This window comes from Protomyctophum parallelum, assembly GCF_964188405.1.
Source record: "Protomyctophum parallelum genome assembly, chromosome: 14".
NCBI classification, from domain to species: Eukaryota; Metazoa; Chordata; class Actinopteri; order Myctophiformes; family Myctophidae; genus Protomyctophum; species Protomyctophum parallelum.
Window position 1 is genome coordinate 3,666,824 of NC_139709.1, and position 17,640 is coordinate 3,684,463.

The following is a 17,640-nucleotide window of genomic DNA, read 5'->3' on the forward strand; positions in this document are numbered from 1 at the left end:
CACCTCCTCCGCAGTAAGGGCAGCACGCGCTGCCTCTCCTCCTCCTCCTCCCTCCTTCCCTCCATCACCTCCTCCACAGTAAGGGCAGCACGCGCTGCCTCTCCTCCCTTCCCTCCATCACCTCCTCCGCAGTAAGGGCAGCACGCGCTGCCTCTCCTCCTCCTCCTCCTCCTCCCTCCCTTCCCTCCATCACCTCCTCCACAGTAAGGGCAGCATGCGCTGCCTCTCCTCCCTTCCCTCCATCACCTCCTCCGCAGTAAGGGCAGCACGCGCTGCCTCTCCTCCTCCTCCTCCTCCTCCCTTCCCTCCATCACCTCCTCCGCAGTAAGGGCAGCACGCGCTGCCTCTCCTCCTCCTCCTCCTCCCTTCCCTCCATCACCTCCTCCGCAGTAAGGGCAGCACGCGCTGCCTCTCCTCCTCCTCCTCCTCCTCCCTTCCCTCCATCACCTCCTCCGCAGTAAGGGCAGCACGCGCTGCCTCTCCTCCTCCTCCTCCTCCTCCCTTCCCTCCATCACCTCCTCCGCAGTAAGGGCAGCACGCGCTGCCTCTCCTCCTCCTCCTCCTCCTCCCTTCCCTCCATCACCTCCTCCGCAGTAAGGGCAGCACGCGCTGCCTCTCCTCCTCCTCCCTTCCCTCCATCACCTCCTCCGCAGTAAGGGCAGCACGCTCTGCCTCTCCTCCTCCTCCTCCCTTCCCTCCATCACCTCCTCCGCAGTAAGGGCAGCACGCGCTGCCTCTCCTCCTCCTCCTCCTCCCTTCCCTCCATCACCTCCTCCGCAGTAAGGGCTGCCTCTCCTCCTCCTCCTCCTCCTCCCTCCTTCCCTCCATCACCTCCTCCGCAGTAAGGGCTGCCTCTCCTCCTCCTCCTCCTCCTCCCTCCTTCCCTCCATCACCTCCTCCGCAGTAAGGGCTGCCTCTCCTCCTCCTCCTCCTCCTCCCTCCTTCCCTCCATCACCTCCTCCGCAGTAAGGGCAGCACGCGCTGCCTCTCCTCCTCCTCCCTTCCTTCTCTCCTTCCCTCCATCACCTCCTCCGCAGTAAGGGCAGCACGCGCTGCCTCTCCTCCTCCTGCCGCCGCTCCTCCCTCTTCATCTTGTAGTTCCACTTGGGGACCTGCAGCTGCCCGGCGCCGCGGCCGCCGGCCCTCCCCCGGGGGAAGCCCGCCGGCAGGAGGCTGGGCGTGGGCGCCTTGAGGAGCCTGACGGTGGGCACCACCAGGCCCGGCCGCACGCTGCTCCTCCGCATCATGTTGAGAGGCAGGAGGCTGGCGCGCCGCACGGCCAGAGAGGACACCGCCGCCACGTCCTGGAGGAGCTGTGGCTGCAGGCTGGCCCGCCGCACCTGAGGGGGGGTGATTATGGACATTAGCACGTTTTAATGTAGTTATTATTATAGTTATTGTCTTTCTTTCACCACCACCTAGGGGGGTGATTTGGACAGCAAATTGTAATGCAGTTATTATAGCACTGAGAAAACTGTTGCGCCTTTCTTCGTCCTTTTTTTCAAACTTGTCTACGATAGCGGTGGTCTCAAAAACATAAGGGAAACTTTGACAGGAAAAGACTCGCTCACCGTATAGAAAAAGAAGTAAAACTCCTTAGACTGAGACTTATTTATGGTGCTCTGTGCTCATGGTGCAGTTAAAAAGCAAAGGTTTCAGTCCTAAGACCTTCGTCAGTGCTATAATGTAGTTATTATAGTCATAGTCTTTCTTTTTTAATAGAATAGTCATCTATATTTTAGTCATCTTGAAATGCTTTAGTGTTAGTCTAGTTTTACAGGCTCTATTTTCTTCCATGCTAAACCCCTTATCCCTTATTCATTTCCCCTTTTTTTCACTATTTTGAAAAACATTTTAAAATACTTTAATAATACTACAACACGTTGTGAGCTTGTTGATCGGCTACTTAAACTATTTTTAAAATGTTTTTCAAAATAGTGCCAGTCGTCCGCGGAGGTGGAGCTTCTTTTCCATCCACCAGCTGTCTGAAAACTCGGAAAAGAAGCTGCGCACAGCTTCTTCTGTCCGCGGCTGTCGGACGTTTTGCGCTTAGGTGTGGAAACACTGTACCCCAAGCCCCCAGTAAGGCTATCCAACGTTGAAGATGCCAATACCTACTGGCGAAACGTGGAATTGAGGCACTTTAATGGAGGTGGACGGACGTACATGACGTCGCGACGTGTGTAAGCCCCGGACCTCAACATTTAGGTCCGGGGCTAAAGGCTATAGGCTAAACTTCCGCTCGCTCGAGCCATGGAGTTATAATTATACCCCAGTACCTTGGCCGGGGAAAACGTGGATATATTACAGTACCCGCTTCTTGGGTAGGAGCTGCACTGCTTTACGGTATGGTTTACAGTACCTGCTTCTCTTTACGGTATGGTTTACAGTACCTGCTTCTTGGGTAGGAGCTGCACGCGGCTGTTCTGGAACAGCCTCTTGTAGATGTTGAGCCTCTCGGGGCCCATCCTCTTCAGCTCCTCCAGACGCCGCCGGCGCAGGATCTCCTGCACGGCCAGGCGGCGGCGCCCCAGGCATGGCGCGCTGCCCGGCGCCACCGTGTGGCACGCCGTGGCGATGAGCGGCGACGCCAGGCACGTGGTCACGCGCACCATGTGGTCCAGCACGCCGTCGTCCACGGGCGCCACCCTGCCGCCGCCGCCCAGGGCGAAGAAGTGACGCAGGAGGAGGAAGGAGCAGCGCGGGAGGAGGAGGTCCGCCAGGCGGCGCCAGCAGGAGAGGGGCTGCAGGGCGCGCGCCACGCGCTCCTGGAACACACACACACACACACACACACACACACACACACACACAATGACTTAATGACCAGCAGGGCATTTACAATTTAGGCATTTAGCAGTCGCTAATTAAATCTAACCCTAACCTCAGTCTTAACCGGTCACGTACGTCCCCTCATATGAGTCTTAACCGGCCACCTAAGACAGTTGCTCATTGTGGTACAGCGATGGCCGAACGGTTCGCAGAGCGGTCTTGATATCGGAAGGTCGCTATAGTTCGTATCCCCGGAACCGGCACGTTAAAATTACCACCGCTGAAGTGCCCTAATTGGACAAGGCATTGAACCCCTACCATGAAATGTTCTATGAGCAGGACCTGGCTGTAAACAAGTTCTTGAGCTTATAGTCCAGTTACCCTGGGTAAACATAGTACCTTTCCTTTCCTTAGTCCAGTTACCCTGGGTAAACATAGTACCTTTCCTTTCCTTAGTCCAGTTACCCTGGGTAAACATAGTACCTTTCCTTTCCTTAGTCCAGTTACCCTGGGTAAACATAGTACCTTTCCTTTCCTTAGTCCAGTTACCCTGGGTAAACATAGTACCTTTCCTTTCCTTAGTCCAGTAATACCTTGGGTAAACATGGTACCTTTCCTTTACCTTACCTCTAACATGGGCCACTCCATGTTGAACTTGTCACAGAACTGCTCGGCACAGGGCTGGGCCATCAGCTGGTCCATGAGGTTCACGGTGTCGTAGCGCCCTGTGAACAGAGCCCACTCCCTGGGGGTCATCTTACGGCCGTAGTCCCTCGCCTCCACCTCGGCACCTGGACACGCAGGGGAAAGCACATGCTCAGTAGTAATAATAACCCATTCTGACCTGAGATCAGATGCTAAAAATGTCTTCTATGTCAGTCGCTCTTAGATTTTTCAAAAATAGCAGACCTACAAGCTCATAGCGCGCCACTCGGTGGCGCGCTATGAGCTTGTAGATCTGCTATTTTTTAAATAGCTAAAGCATAACGTAATGCTAACGCCAAAACGGGTTCCCGTAAAGAATGGGTTAATAATAATAATAATAATAACAACATTATAATTGGTAAACGTTTTAGCTCGAGACCCGAAACAGCAGTTTCCCCAGGACAAAAACGAATGAAACTAGGAAGATGTAAATGGAATTATTTTGAAATTTAGTTTTAACAGCTTGAACAAATGCTACACTTCATTTACCGTATGCTTTACCATTTAACATGACGGCTGTGATGCAATCTTTGAGCTACCGTTATATCTTGTCCCCTTATTGCTAAACTGCCTTTTTTTCTTTTTGTTTTACTATTTTAAAACATTAGAAAATATGTTGAATGTTATAGCTCTTTAAGAGAGTTAAATTATTGTTAAACATTGTATGTATGTTTTATAGCGTTCAACATGAGGCCTCTGACGCAGTCTGTTATGTTTGTTTTATAGCGTTCAACATGAGGCCTCTGACGCAGTCTGTTATGTTTGTTTTATACGGTTCAACATGAGGCCTCTGACGCAGTCTGTTATGTTTGTTTTATAGCGTTCAACATGAGGCCTCTGACGCAGTCTGTTATGTTTTATACCGTTCAACATGAGGCCTCTGACGCAGTCTGTTATGTTTTATACCATTCAACATGAGGCCTCTGACGCAGTCTGTTACGTTTGTTTTATACCGTTCAACATGAGGCCTCTGACGCAGTCTGTTACGTTTGTTTTATACCGTTCAACATGAGGCCTCTGACGCAGTCTGTTACGTTTGTTTTATACCGTTCAACATGAGGCCTCTGACGCAGTCTGTTATGTTTTATACCGTTCAACATGAGGCCTCTGACGCAGTCTGTTATGTTTGTTTTATACCGTTCAACATGAGGCCTCTGACGCAGTCTGTTATGTTTGTTTTATACCGTTCAACATGAGGGCTCTGACGCAGTCTGTTATGTTTGTTTTATACTGTTCAACATGAGGGCTCTGACGCAGTCTGTTATGTTTGTTTTATACCGTTCAACATGAGGGCTCTGACGCAGTCTGTTATGTTTGTTTTATACCATTCAACATGAGGGCTCTGACGCAGTCTGTTATGTTTGTTTTATACCATTCAACATGAGGGCTCTGACGCAGTCTGTTATGTTTGTTTTATACTGTTCAACATGAGGGCTCTGACGCAGTCTGTTATGTTTGTTTTATACCGTTCAACATGAGGGCTCTGACGCAGTCTGTTATGTTTTATACCATTCAACATGAGGCCTCTGACGCAGTCTGTTATGTTTGTTTTATACCATTCAACATGAGGGCTCTGACGCAGTCTGTTATGTTTGTTTTATACCATTCAACATGAGGGCTCTGACGCAGTCTGTTATGTTTGTTTTATACTGTTCAACATGAGGGCTCTGACGCAGTCTGTTATGTTTTATACCGTTCAACATGAGGCCTCTGACGCAGTCTGTTATGTTTTATACCGTTCAACATGAGGCCTCTGACGCAGTCTGTTATGTTTTATACCGTTCAACATGAGGCCTCTGACGCAGTCTGTTATGTTTGTTTTATACCGTTCAACATGAGGCCTCTGACGCAGTCTGTTATGTTTGTTTTATACCGTTCAACATGAGGGCTCTGACGCAGTCTGTTATGTTTGTTTTATACCGTTCAACATGAGGGCTCTGACGCAGTCTGTTATGTTTGTTTTATACCGTTCAACATGAGGGCTCTGACGCAGTCTGTTATGTTTGTTTTATACCGTTCAACATGAGGCCTCTGACGCAGTCTGTTATGTTTGTTTTATACCGTTCAACATGAGGCCTCTGACGCAGTCTGTTATGTTATGTTTTATACCGTTCAACATGAGGCCTCTGACGCAGTCTGTTATGTTTGTTTTATACCGTTCAACATGAGGCCTCTGACGCAGTCTGTTATGTTTGTTTTATACCGTTCAACATGAGGCCTCTGACGCAGTCTGTTATGTTATGTTTTATACCGTTCAACATGAGGCCTCTGACGCAGTCTGTTATGTTTTATACCGTTCAACATGAGCGCTCTGACGCAGTCTCTGCGGCCCTGCATGGCGGCCTTCATCATGGCCGTGAAGCCGTGGCAGTTCCTCCTCTCGATGTCCAGTCCTGGGAAGTAGTCCAGGAGGAAGTTGGAGATGGTTATGTGACCTGTGGCGGTGGAGCAGAGGAGAAGACATTTAAACCTCATTAAATGGGTTATGTGACCTGTGGCGGCGGAGCAGAGGAGAAGACATTTAAACCTCATTAAATGGGTCGACAGAAAGTATAGCTCATAACATGTCTATGGTGGATTCTTTATGAAACAACAAAGAAAGAGCAGTTATAAGCTGTTTGTAGAGGAGTAATAATCATGAACAGACTGTTTGTTGACATCTGTAAATGTTTACCCAAACACTTTACAACTTTTTTTTTCTTTCGATGCAGTTGTGAACAATAGCCAAGTAAGATAAGATACATATCGATTGGCCAATCAAATGGTTCACTGCAGCTCAACAGTCAGTGTGGGGGGGGAGCTCTGCGTTTAAAGGCTTGAAGGCCGTTGTCTGTGAGTCCACTTCATGCTCTGGTAGGCTGTTCCACACCTGGACAGCAGTTAGTACTTACTAATACCTTACTAATAAGGTATAAATTATGTTTAAACATAGTTATAAATGTTTAGCTAAACATTTACGAATGACACTATTTAAAGACGTTTACGCCGTGGACAAAGCCAACTCTTGTCGTGACAAATCATGAAAACAAACACCATTTTTCGGGCCAAACAAAGAATTAGAAAGTAGAAAAAAAACGGCAGGTTACAACACTTTTTTTGTTGGTTTTCTTCTTTGTAATTATTTCTTTGGTCCAAAATATTGGATAATATTGATATTTTGTTTTGTTTTTGTTTTTCGTGTACCATGTTCCTTGTATATCTTGTATTTTAAAAATGGAAAGAAAACCAATAAAACATTATTTAAACAAAAAATCTAAAACAATGCCACAGTTTTTCCGGGTTAAAAAGCCCTAAGATACTATAGGCTGATTGTATATAGTTTGTTTTCCTTCACAGGTTAGAAAGTACAGACGGTAAAAGACCTTATACCTTATTATTACTACAACCTTAATGTAAGCAACACGGCTGCGCGTCAAATACAATTAATTTGGTCATTGAAAATAACCGGCTTTCAAGAACAAAAAAAATAATAGGGGCGAAAATCAGTTTACGTTGGGCACGATGGCGATGATGAAGTATGAATTAGGCTTTAGAAAGCACCCTGCTGTATTTGTGATGATGAAGTATGAATTAGGCTTTAGAAAGCACCCTGCTGTATTTGTGATGATGAAGTATGAATTAGGCTTTAGAAAGCACCCTGCTGTATTTGCGATGATGAAGTATGAATTAGGCTTTAGAAAGCACCCTGCTGTATTTGTGATGATGAAGTATGAATTAGGCTTTAGAAAGCACCCTGCTGTATTTGTGATGATGAAGTATGAATTAGGCTTTAGAAAGCACCCTGCTGTATTTGTGATGATGAAGTATGAATTAGGCTTTAGAAAGCACCCTGCTGTATTTGCGATGATGAAGTATGAATTAGGCTTTAGAAAGCACCCTGCTGTATTTGCGATGATGAAGTATGAATTAGGCTTTAGAAAGCACCCTGCTGTATTTGTGATGATGAAGTATGAATTAGGCTTTAGAAAGCACCCTGCTGTATTTGTGATGATGAAGTATGAATTAGCCTTTAGAAAGCACCCTGCTGTATTTGTGATGATGAAGTATGAATTAGGCTTTAGAAAGCACCCTGCTGTTTTTGTGTCGACTCATTTTCTCATTTCACCGTGACTCGGTGTTGTGAAGAATAGTTTGTCATGAAAGGGAATCAATAGTGCCCTTAAGCCATCCTGAACGGGAACCCCTTCTGGCGTTTTAAGCATTATAGGCAATGTTATATACTTTAGCTATTGAAAAATAGCAGATCGACCGAGTGCCGCGCTACGAGCTTGTCGGTCTGCTATTTTTGAAAAAATCGTGAAAATGCGGCACAAATCTTTGAATATATATATTCTTTCAGAGCTAATGTTTTTAACTCAAATCTTTGCTTCTGAGGGGGGGGGGGGTCCCTGGAACAACATATTTCCAGATGGGGTTCCGTGGCCAATTACATATAATCTGATTCTTGGGGGTCCTTGACATGAAAATGTTTGAGAATGACTGACACATAGAAACATAGGGTTTTTTAAGACAACTGTCGACAGAATCGTTCCCGCCCAGAATGGGTTAATGAGGCAGAAAACGAAGAGCTGTGTGGCGCCATTCATCATCGTTAGCTAGCGCGCGGCTCCAGGGCTCCAGCGTTGATGCATGGCGTCTCAGCGGCTGCACCGCTACGGAATTACGGCCGTGATGATATTCCAGCGCCCGGGTTAGCCTCAACGTCCTCATGCAACAACACAACACAACTCACAACACTGGAAGTATATTCAGTATTTAAGTCCGACGTCATTTCGTAGTGCTACGTTACGTCCGGGTCATTTTGTAGTGCTACGTTACGTCCGGGTCATTTTGTAGTGCTACGTTACGTCCGGGTCCAAGTGGCACCAGCTCCCGTCCGCTTCTCATTGTAAATAGAATATCTAAACGCGTGAATCTTTTTAAATGTACGTTATTTTTCAGAAAGGAAGCCATAGAGGGTTAAAATGGGTCTTAATGCTTCCAACTCGAGTAGAATTATTAATGTTTTGTACAAGTGTCCATGACAACAAAAATATATGATGTGGAGACAATAAAGACTATTATTATCATTATTATTGAAGGTGGCAACAGTCCATTTGCTCGGTAAAATATTTCGGGGGATATTTACAATGTGTGCAGGCTTGAGTATGTTGAATCTAGTTTGCATTAATGAGGATTTAGTTTAGACACAATCAAATAAAATGGCGATAGTATTCCATGTGGGACAGACGGCCTGTCACAGCCAGATTTTGGAGAGCAGCGCAGCTTTGTTGTTGCGAGGAAAGCGGTAAAATGAGACTTTCGTGGTTGTTTTCGTCTCAGATTTAGTCCGACGGAGCGTCACAGTATAACTCCATGGGGACACAAAAGCGACACAAAAGTAGGACCCGGAAGTATCTCAGGAGGGGGCGCTCACGTCACGGCTAAAATACTGAATACAGCTGACATACAAGCTCACAGCGTGGGGAGGACGCGGCGCGGCGTGGGCTTGCATCTCGGATATTTGTAAGTGCGCGACACCGTCGCCTGACTACCGGTAAGTATAAATAAATTGTCTAGCAAAAAAAGTGACTGTTGTAAATTATGTGCTTTTTATTTTATTGCTTTTGTTTGGGGCCATTTGGGAGTTTTCTGGCTCCAGTTGTTGCAACAGATTCACTCTATATTTGTTATATAGAGTGGAGAAAGAATATATATAATATTTTCACATTATTAAGAATCTAACAGTACCGTAATATTTGATAGTTGTCTGTTACAGCCTCCCGACTCAGGCCACTACTGCCGTCCCCGGTTACTGTTATCATAGCATCGAATTGCATGAAACATATTGTTTTAAACTGCATCTTCTGTCTAGCCCCTTAGATAGAACTTCATGTAGACTTACAGTAGATAGCATTTTATACAGACTTGCTTTTTATGTAGTCATAGACTATACACTTTATAGTATATATGTATAGTATAGTATATAGTTTATATGTATAGGCGCTTCATTAAATAGATATTCCACGGTTGCGCCCTTAGCTTACGCATGTTTCATGATAACTTTATGATAATTGTTATGGAGGGACAGACAGTAGGCTGACAGGAAATGGGGGAGAGAGATGGGGGGGAAGACATGCAGTAAAGGCCGTCGGGATTGGGAGTCGAACCCGCGGCACACTGCCAGACTGGATTACCAGCCAAGGTGCCTGGACCACTGAGCCATGGCCCAGGCCATGATAACTACTTTTTATGTATGTGATGTATTGCCATGGTTTTTGTTGTGTTGCTTATTGCAAGTCGCTCTGGATCAAGAGCGTCTGCTAAAAATGCCTAAATTGGAAATTGGGAAAAATAAAAAAAACAAAGCTCAAAGACCTGCTTGTGCCGCCGTGATGAGAGCGGTGTTCCCCTCGTTGTCCTGCCAGTTGATGTCGATGTAGGGACACTGGGAGAGCGCCATGACCACGTCCACGAAGCCCGCGTAGCACGCCACGATCAGCCCGTTCTGGAAGCACAACAAAGGCCTCGTTAGACTCACTGTCCCGTCACAGTGTGGCTTTTGGCAGCAAATTTCTATTTTAGTTTTAGTCATAGTCTTTGGAATAGTGTTCCATTTAGTCCTTGTCACATTTCAGTCACACGGAATGTTTTAGTGTTAGTCTAAATTAGGACTAAATGTCATGAGATTTTAGTCGACTAAATCTACAGTTGATTTAGTCGACTAAAATGCATTTAGTCTTAGTTTTAGTCGTTAGTTTTCATTTAGTTTGTCAGTGAAAAAAAGGTAGTCGACGAACATTTTTTCGTCTTAGTTTTAGTCGAGGAAAACAACACTGGTCCCGTCCCAGTGGATCCCAGACCGTTCAGGACAGGTCCAGACCCAGAAGAGATGTCAGAGACGTCTGTCTGGGACGACTGTGTCTCAGGAGGTAGAGCAGGTCGTCCAATGATCCATGGGTCGGCGGTTCGAATCCCGGCTCCTCCTCCTGTCTACATGTCGAAGTCTCCTTGGGCAAAGACACTGAACCCCAAATTGCTCCCGATGTGCTGGTTGGTATACCTTGCATGGCTTCCGCCGCAATCAGTGTATGAATGGGTGAATGTAATGCACAATCTATGTAAAGCGCAATTTTTTTCCCCTACTTCTTACTTATTAGATTTGTCTTTACTAGCCCTTACCCGTTGTGAGATATGAGATATATTAAAACTTCAGTTACTTTGGCGATTTAAATTTTGATTAGAGAACATACAGTAACCACTTCAACCCTAGCCTGACCCAGAGCGAGACATTTCTCGTCTAGAGGGGCGGGTCGCGCCTCAGAAATGCGCGCACCCTGATTGGATCTCATCGATCTGTCCGTCACCCCCGGCCCCTCCTCTCCCCCCTAGTGCAGCGCTACGTCACATCATTTAGAGCGACGCCCACCCGGAAGGGTTGACTCCCACTTTTAGACTGGTTCAGCCCACGGCTTTTTCCAGGCTTTCATCTTTCGCGCAGACGAAATGAAAGCCTGGCTATCGAGGCTACTTCAACCCTATACATTTCGGCCATTTGAAAATAGCTGATCTACAAGCTCACAATGCGTCGCAACGCGACGCATTGTGAGCTTGTAGATCGGCTATGTTCAATAGATTTTCTATACACATTTTGAACTTGTGAAATGGGACATTCTGCAATATACTAATAATACTTTTAGTACTTTAAGTACATTTTGATGCCGATACTTTTGTACTTTTACTAAAGTACATTTTCAATTCCGTTACTTTTCCGTAGTATTGGTACTTTTACTTAAGTAAAACAATGGAGTACTTTTCCCACCACTACATGCATGCCGCGTCAGGTTCATTAGCGATCTAAATCCCGTGGCATAATGAGATGACGCAACAGGAAGTGCATGGCGTCACTAGTGTCAGGTCGTTAATTAAGCCTCGGAAACCCAGACGTTTTTATTTCCAGGGAGAAAGAAAACAAAGTCTGGGTCCGATCGAGTCCACTTCAATTCGGCACAGAGCAGCGCAAACGTCGCTCTCTCTCTGCTGATTTATTATTGGTCGCGTTCCTGTTCTCCCTTTTAGCTTCTTTGGTAGTGGGTACTGTATTTATGAGCATTGTATGTCTGTCCTGTTTTTTGTTGTTATTTTTTGTTACTGGCAGAGCTGTGTCACTTATTTTGCCTATTGTTCTGGCCAGTTCACACTGTGTAAAAGAGACTTCAGTCTCAATGTGGTTTTTACTGGTTAAATAAAGGTTAAAAAAAAAATTCTGATCGTCTGCACCTTTGTTAAATTGACGCACACACTCGTACACCCACTCCTCTCTCTCTCTCTCTCTGTCGCTCTAATTAATTAGTCTCATGTGACAGAAGAAGTGACAAAACCAATTACGGAACTCAGCGCAGTCAGCATGGAAACCAGGCTAGGTCAAAGGTCGGTAGCCTCGGCATATTATAGGTCTTGCCCAGCGTGGTGAATGTATAGTTATACTGTACTTGCCACCACTGGCTACTGTACAGTAGATCGGCCATTTTCCCGACACATCCCCCACCGTCACACGACGGCGAGGTGTAATGCAGGGCTTAAGCGGTTAGAAGTTGAGCCATGCGTTATTTCAAGCCGTTTCTCGGGGGCTGTGTTGCTCTCTGTTGCTCTCCGACACTCTCCATCTGTCGCCTGGAGGTTTAAACCAACCGGCCTTAAGTGAGGATTTAACCCACAGGAGGACATCGAGTCCCCTGACCTCCTCCCTCCTCCTCCTCGTGGTGAGGAGAGCACACGGCTGGCTAGCAGCTGACCTGGAGTCAGTTTGCCCCGGGCCACGCGTCCTAAAGTGGTGTCTGCTGCTGGGAACATTTCCCTCAGCTGACCTGGAGTCAGTTTGCCCTGGCCACGCGTCCTAATGTTGTCTGCTGCTGGGAACATTTCCTCAGCTGATGCAGGTTCAGTGAAGCTCAAGCTAGTTTGACTCTCTGGTTTTTAGATTTTGACTTTGCTTAATTTGTATGACCAGGCATTTAGAAACTGATTTAAATGGTAAATGGTGCATTTATATAGCGCCTTTATCCAAGGCGCTTTACATAGATTGTGCATTACATTCACCCAATTCACACACATTCATACACCGATTGCGGTGGAAGCCATGCAAGGCACCAACCAGCACATCGGGAGCAATCTGGGGTTCAGTGTCTTTGCCCAAGGACACTTTGACATGTAGACAGGAGGAGGAGCCGGGATTCGAACCGCTGACCCACGGATCATTGGACGACCTGCTCTACCTCCTGAGCCACAAAACGATACTGCAGTATCCACCTTTCAGCAGGTTCAAAGGTGTAGTCCTGACTCGCTGCGTTCAGTGATTTGTTGTCACTTTGTTCGTAGTGAAGAAGTGACAAAACCAATTACGGAACGCTTACGCAGCGCAGTCAGGATGGAAACTAGGTTAGGTCAAAAGGTCGGTATAGCCTAGGCGTTTAGGTCTCGCCAAGCGTGGGATGATCACGTCTCCCTTTGACAGGTGATCACACACACACACACACACACACACACACACACACACACACACACACACACACACACACACACACACACACACACACACACACACACACACACACACACACACACACACACACACAAGACCACAAGGACTTGTTGTTTGTTTTTTAGCTTTCCTTTTAAACCAAGTGTTTTGATTGTACTCTGTTGCCGTTTGCATTTCTGTCTAATAAAGTATTAAATCAATCAATGTGTCTGATCTTGATAATCAATAATTAGTCATTCGAAGACATTGTTGTGATGTCTTGGTTTCCTTGTTGATGGAATTGGCTGTGATATAAGTTTCAAAACATCATAGCAGCTTCAGTGGTACTCTAAGCTATCTATAAATGCACCAAGTCTCTGTTTACTCATGAAAAATGTTTTTACTGTATCTTCTTGTGCATTTTGCCTACTGTATGTGTTTGTTTTTATGCTGTCCAGCACTTTGGTCAACCTTGGTTGTTTTAAATGTGCTCTAGAAATAAAATTGACTTTACTTGAAATCCACGTAACTCGAGAACCGCTCGTCCCACGGTAGGCCTACAGACTTCAAATTCGCTACACACGTTCCACACACCACGACACCATGCAGTGCCCGGCCTCGAGTCGGTCGGACACACGGTTATCCAGAAACGCCACGAAAGGCCTCTGCCCTGCAGGCTCTGGACAGAGAGAGGCCCTATAGATCTATATGTAGCTGGCCTGTTCTGACGTCTGCATATAGACTCCATATTTGGGCATGCCTGACAGATAACTCCATATATGGGTATAAAAGGGACAGACATATTCAACTTGCGTCGTCCCAAGTAGGCCATCAGTGCCCAATGGGTTAGTCCCGCGTAGCCAGACAACTATTCCACAATCTGCGAATGCTTTATCCTCAAGTAATAAACATTTTCCGTAAATGATGCATTTAGGAGCTTCCACTATGCGTAAACGTTATCTTGCGGCCAAACAACCCACTATTAATTTTGCAGACTCCTATATTTGCGGGTGGAGGTGTGTCTGTAGGCGTGTTGATGCGTTTTCCCTATATTTGCTATCTTATGAACACAGGTTTAGGACGATGGAAAGTGCCTCCTCAAACCACCCATAATGCAAATTCTGTTTGATAAAAGAATGCGCTGCTGACACTGAGACGGTGAGACCTGAGTTGGAGCTGACTCGGCTTGAATCATGTTGCACAACATTCACAGCTCAGAGGTCTAAATTCTCCACAAATCTCTGTGATTGGAATTTTACTATAATCAGCAGTGTCAATTCCTTGTGCTTATTGTGTTTAATTGTCGAGTCAAAGAAGTTATTAGATTTAGACGAGTGAGGCTGTGTTGGAGCTACTGGACACAGAACAACCCGGCCTCTGTATCAAATGTAAATAGGCTATTATTTCAAGGCAGCAACGTGTGTCGCTCTTCCATGGCCATGTTGGGCCATAGTGTAAATCACTGGAGATAATGTTAAATGGATAATGGATCTCTTAACCCATTCTGACCTGAGATCAGATTCATACGAGGTTTCCACTGGACACACACTGGTCTGATTAACCCATTCTGACCTGAGATCAGATTCTAGAAATGTCAGTCGCTCTTCGATTTAAAAAAAATAGCAGACCTACAAGCTCGTATCGCGCCACTCGGTGGCGCGATATGAGCTTGTAGATCTGCTATTTTTCAATAGCTAAAGCATAACATGATGCTGACACCAAAATGGGTGCCCGTTCAGAATGGGTTAAAGGACCACTTCACCACTTTTCAACCTATCTTCATATAATAGGTACTCACTAATAATCATGATAAAATGACACGATTCTTTTCTACTCAGGAGGGCTGTGGGCAGTTTAGAAACTGTCTTCCAGTGACATCATCATTAGGCAGATTATTTTTTAAACAAGATTATTTTACAAAAATGTTTAGATTTTCATTATCGTGAGAACGATGGCTTCCGTTTTCGCATTGCAACTTTTCAGGACTAGAAAGCCTGCAGTTTTTATTAGCTTGTATTCCCCATCGATGATGTCACTGGAAGACGGTTTCTGAACTGCCCACAGCCCTCCTATGAGACACAGACCGAGTATAAAATTATTGCGCCATTCTTTCATGATTATTAGTGAGGACCTATTATATGAAGATAGGTTGAAAAGTGGTGAAGTGGTCCTTTAAAGGCAATGGCAGGTGGCACTGGGATTGGTTTAATCAGTGTAACGCCCAAACCACACCTATGCATAATGTAAGGGGTAATGGAGGTCTTTTAGGGACAAGATAACACATTTCACGGGGCCACACCTCTCTCACACAATACTACATCCTCAAATGAAGGAGAAAGGGCCCCTGCCACCTCCCAAAATCCGAGCATGGAAGCTGCCATTTCGGTTCACGGAAATATATTTTAAAATATCTCCATATTTAATTTCCATTTCTGCTAAGCAGCAGGCTATATATACGATTAGATTATTTCGATTTATATTAGGATAAACTTGAATGTAAAGACTATGCTTCACTTCCGCTTTATCGCTCGTTCATGATCAGAGCTTCAGTTTCTCCAGACTGTACGACGGAAGACATTTATATTTTACTCATGATCAGAGCTTCCGTTGCTCCAGACTGTATGACAGAAGCATTTATATTTTACTCATGATCAGAGCTTCCGTTGCTCCAGACTGTACGACGGAAGCATTTATATTTTACTCATGATCAGAGCTTCCGTTGATCCAGACCGTATGACTGAAGCATTTATATTTTACTCATGATCAGAGCTTCCGTTGATCTAGACCGTATGACTGAAGCATTTATATTTTACTCATGATCAGAGCTTCCGTTGCTCCAGACTGTATGACGGAAGCATTTATATTTTACTCATGATCAGAGCTTCCGTTGCTCCAGACTGTACGACGGAAGACATTTATATTTTACTCATGATCAGAGCTTCTGTTGCTCCAGACTGTATGACGGAAGCATTTATATTTTACTCATGATCAGAGCTTCCGTTGCTCCAGACTGTACGACGGAAGACATTTATATTTTACTCATGATCAGAGCTTCTGTTGCTCCAGACTGTATGACGGAAGCATTTATATTTTACTCATGATCAGAGCTTCCGTTGCTCCAGACTGTACGACGGAAGACATTTATATTTTACTCATGATCAGAGCTTCCGTTGCTCCAGACTGTATGACGGAAGCATTTGAACGTTGCGAGAGGCAACACAGTCAGTCTGGCCACGCAAGACTATAGAGCGTCGCAGCCGATCAAATAATCTATAAGAAGAAAAACAAAACAAATAGTGTTATGTCTCCTGCCTTCATTTTCTTCTTTCTAATGATTTGATCGGCCCAAAACATTGTGTTCATTGTCATGATTTGTCACGATCCGAGTTGTCTTTGTCCGCGGCGTAACCGTCTTTAAATAAATACTTTCAGAAATGCCTATGAGGACAAATGAACGGCGATTTCTTTTCCGGGTCTCTCGAGGGGGCGGGACTGCGACGCTCTATAGTGAACAGTTCAGAGCGACACCTTACTCTTTTGTTCCTGTCCGTCTCCTTCACCTCCTCCTCGGTGACGCCCTGGCGGATCATGATCTTGACGATGATGGCGTTGTTGTTGCAGCAGGCCTTGAAGAAGGAGATGACCTCCGGCTCGGGGCTGGGGCTGGGCGAGCGGCTGCGCCACTGCGCCGCTATGGAGTCGTCCGGCGGGTAGAAGGAGTCGTCCGAGGCCACGCTCCGCGTGTCCGAGAAGAGCGCGTCCATGTCCAGCTCCTCGAACTCCTGGTACACCTCGTCCTCCTCGTCCTCCCAGTAGTTGGCGACGTAGTCGGGAATGTAGTCCAAGTACAAGTCCTCGTCCTCCTCCTGCTCGGACTATATGGGTGGGCGATGTTGAGGAAAAATATGATCACCATTTATTGTTAAGCAGTGTCACGATACATTATCACAGTATTTTGTCATGCGTTTGTATGGTTATTCTTCAAGTTACTTAAAGGACCACTTCACCACTTTTCAACCTATCTTCATATAATAGGTCCTCACTAATAATCATGATAAAATGGCATGATGTTTTTCTACTCAGTCCGTGTCTCATAGGACGGCTGTGGGCAGTTTAGAAACCGTCTTTTGTCATGATTATTAGTGAGGAGTGAGGACCTTTAACACTACAACCACCTACAAGGTAACACAAACTAAAAGAAAAAAGGAGTACGTATTAATTTTGGCTAACGAAACTGTCAAGAAACGTGCATTCACTGTATCGCGCTATATACGATATCCCTGGGAATATGGTGGAGACATTGTGTCGCGGAGACGATATTCATCACCATACCCCCCCCCCCCCCCCCCCCTACTGTACCTCTGCCTCGTCCTCCTCTTCGACCACGGTGATGATGGTGGGCGTGTCCTTCTCCATCGTTGCCAGGCCGCCGCCCCCTCCCGCCACGCCCACGCCATTCTGCCGCGTTTTCACCGAACCCCCTCCGCCCGCAGGGTCCTCCGTTTTCAGCACCATTTAACGTCCCCGGCCTCGGGGGGGACCCGGGAGGGGGGTACCCCACGTTCTCCTCTCTTCAGACCCTCCCTCCAAGGATGGGACGTCAAAATGTTTTGTGTGTCCACTCAAATCCTGCCATGCATGATTATGTTGCCAGACCTGGCGGC

General features: G+C 46.0%; 2 protein-coding genes across 2 annotated transcripts in view; one reads left to right on the plus strand and one right to left on the minus strand.

Moving 5' to 3' along the window:
• uqcr11 (ubiquinol-cytochrome c reductase, complex III subunit XI) overlaps positions 1 to 17,640 on the plus strand; it is a 332,601-nt gene that overhangs the window by 175,202 nt on the left and 139,759 nt on the right. The gene's annotated exons all lie outside the window — the stretch shown is intronic.
• Positions 1,023 to 17,491, minus strand: ankrd33bb (ankyrin repeat domain 33Bb; the record flags this gene model as incomplete). Its single annotated transcript, XM_083781935.1, has 7 exons — positions 1,023 to 1,340; positions 2,394 to 2,768; positions 3,400 to 3,563; positions 5,772 to 5,912; positions 9,835 to 9,964; positions 16,510 to 16,851; positions 17,336 to 17,491. The coding sequence occupies 7 exons, from the start codon at positions 17,489 to 17,491 to the stop codon at positions 1,023 to 1,025; spliced, it is 1,626 nt and encodes a 541-aa protein (XP_083638061.1).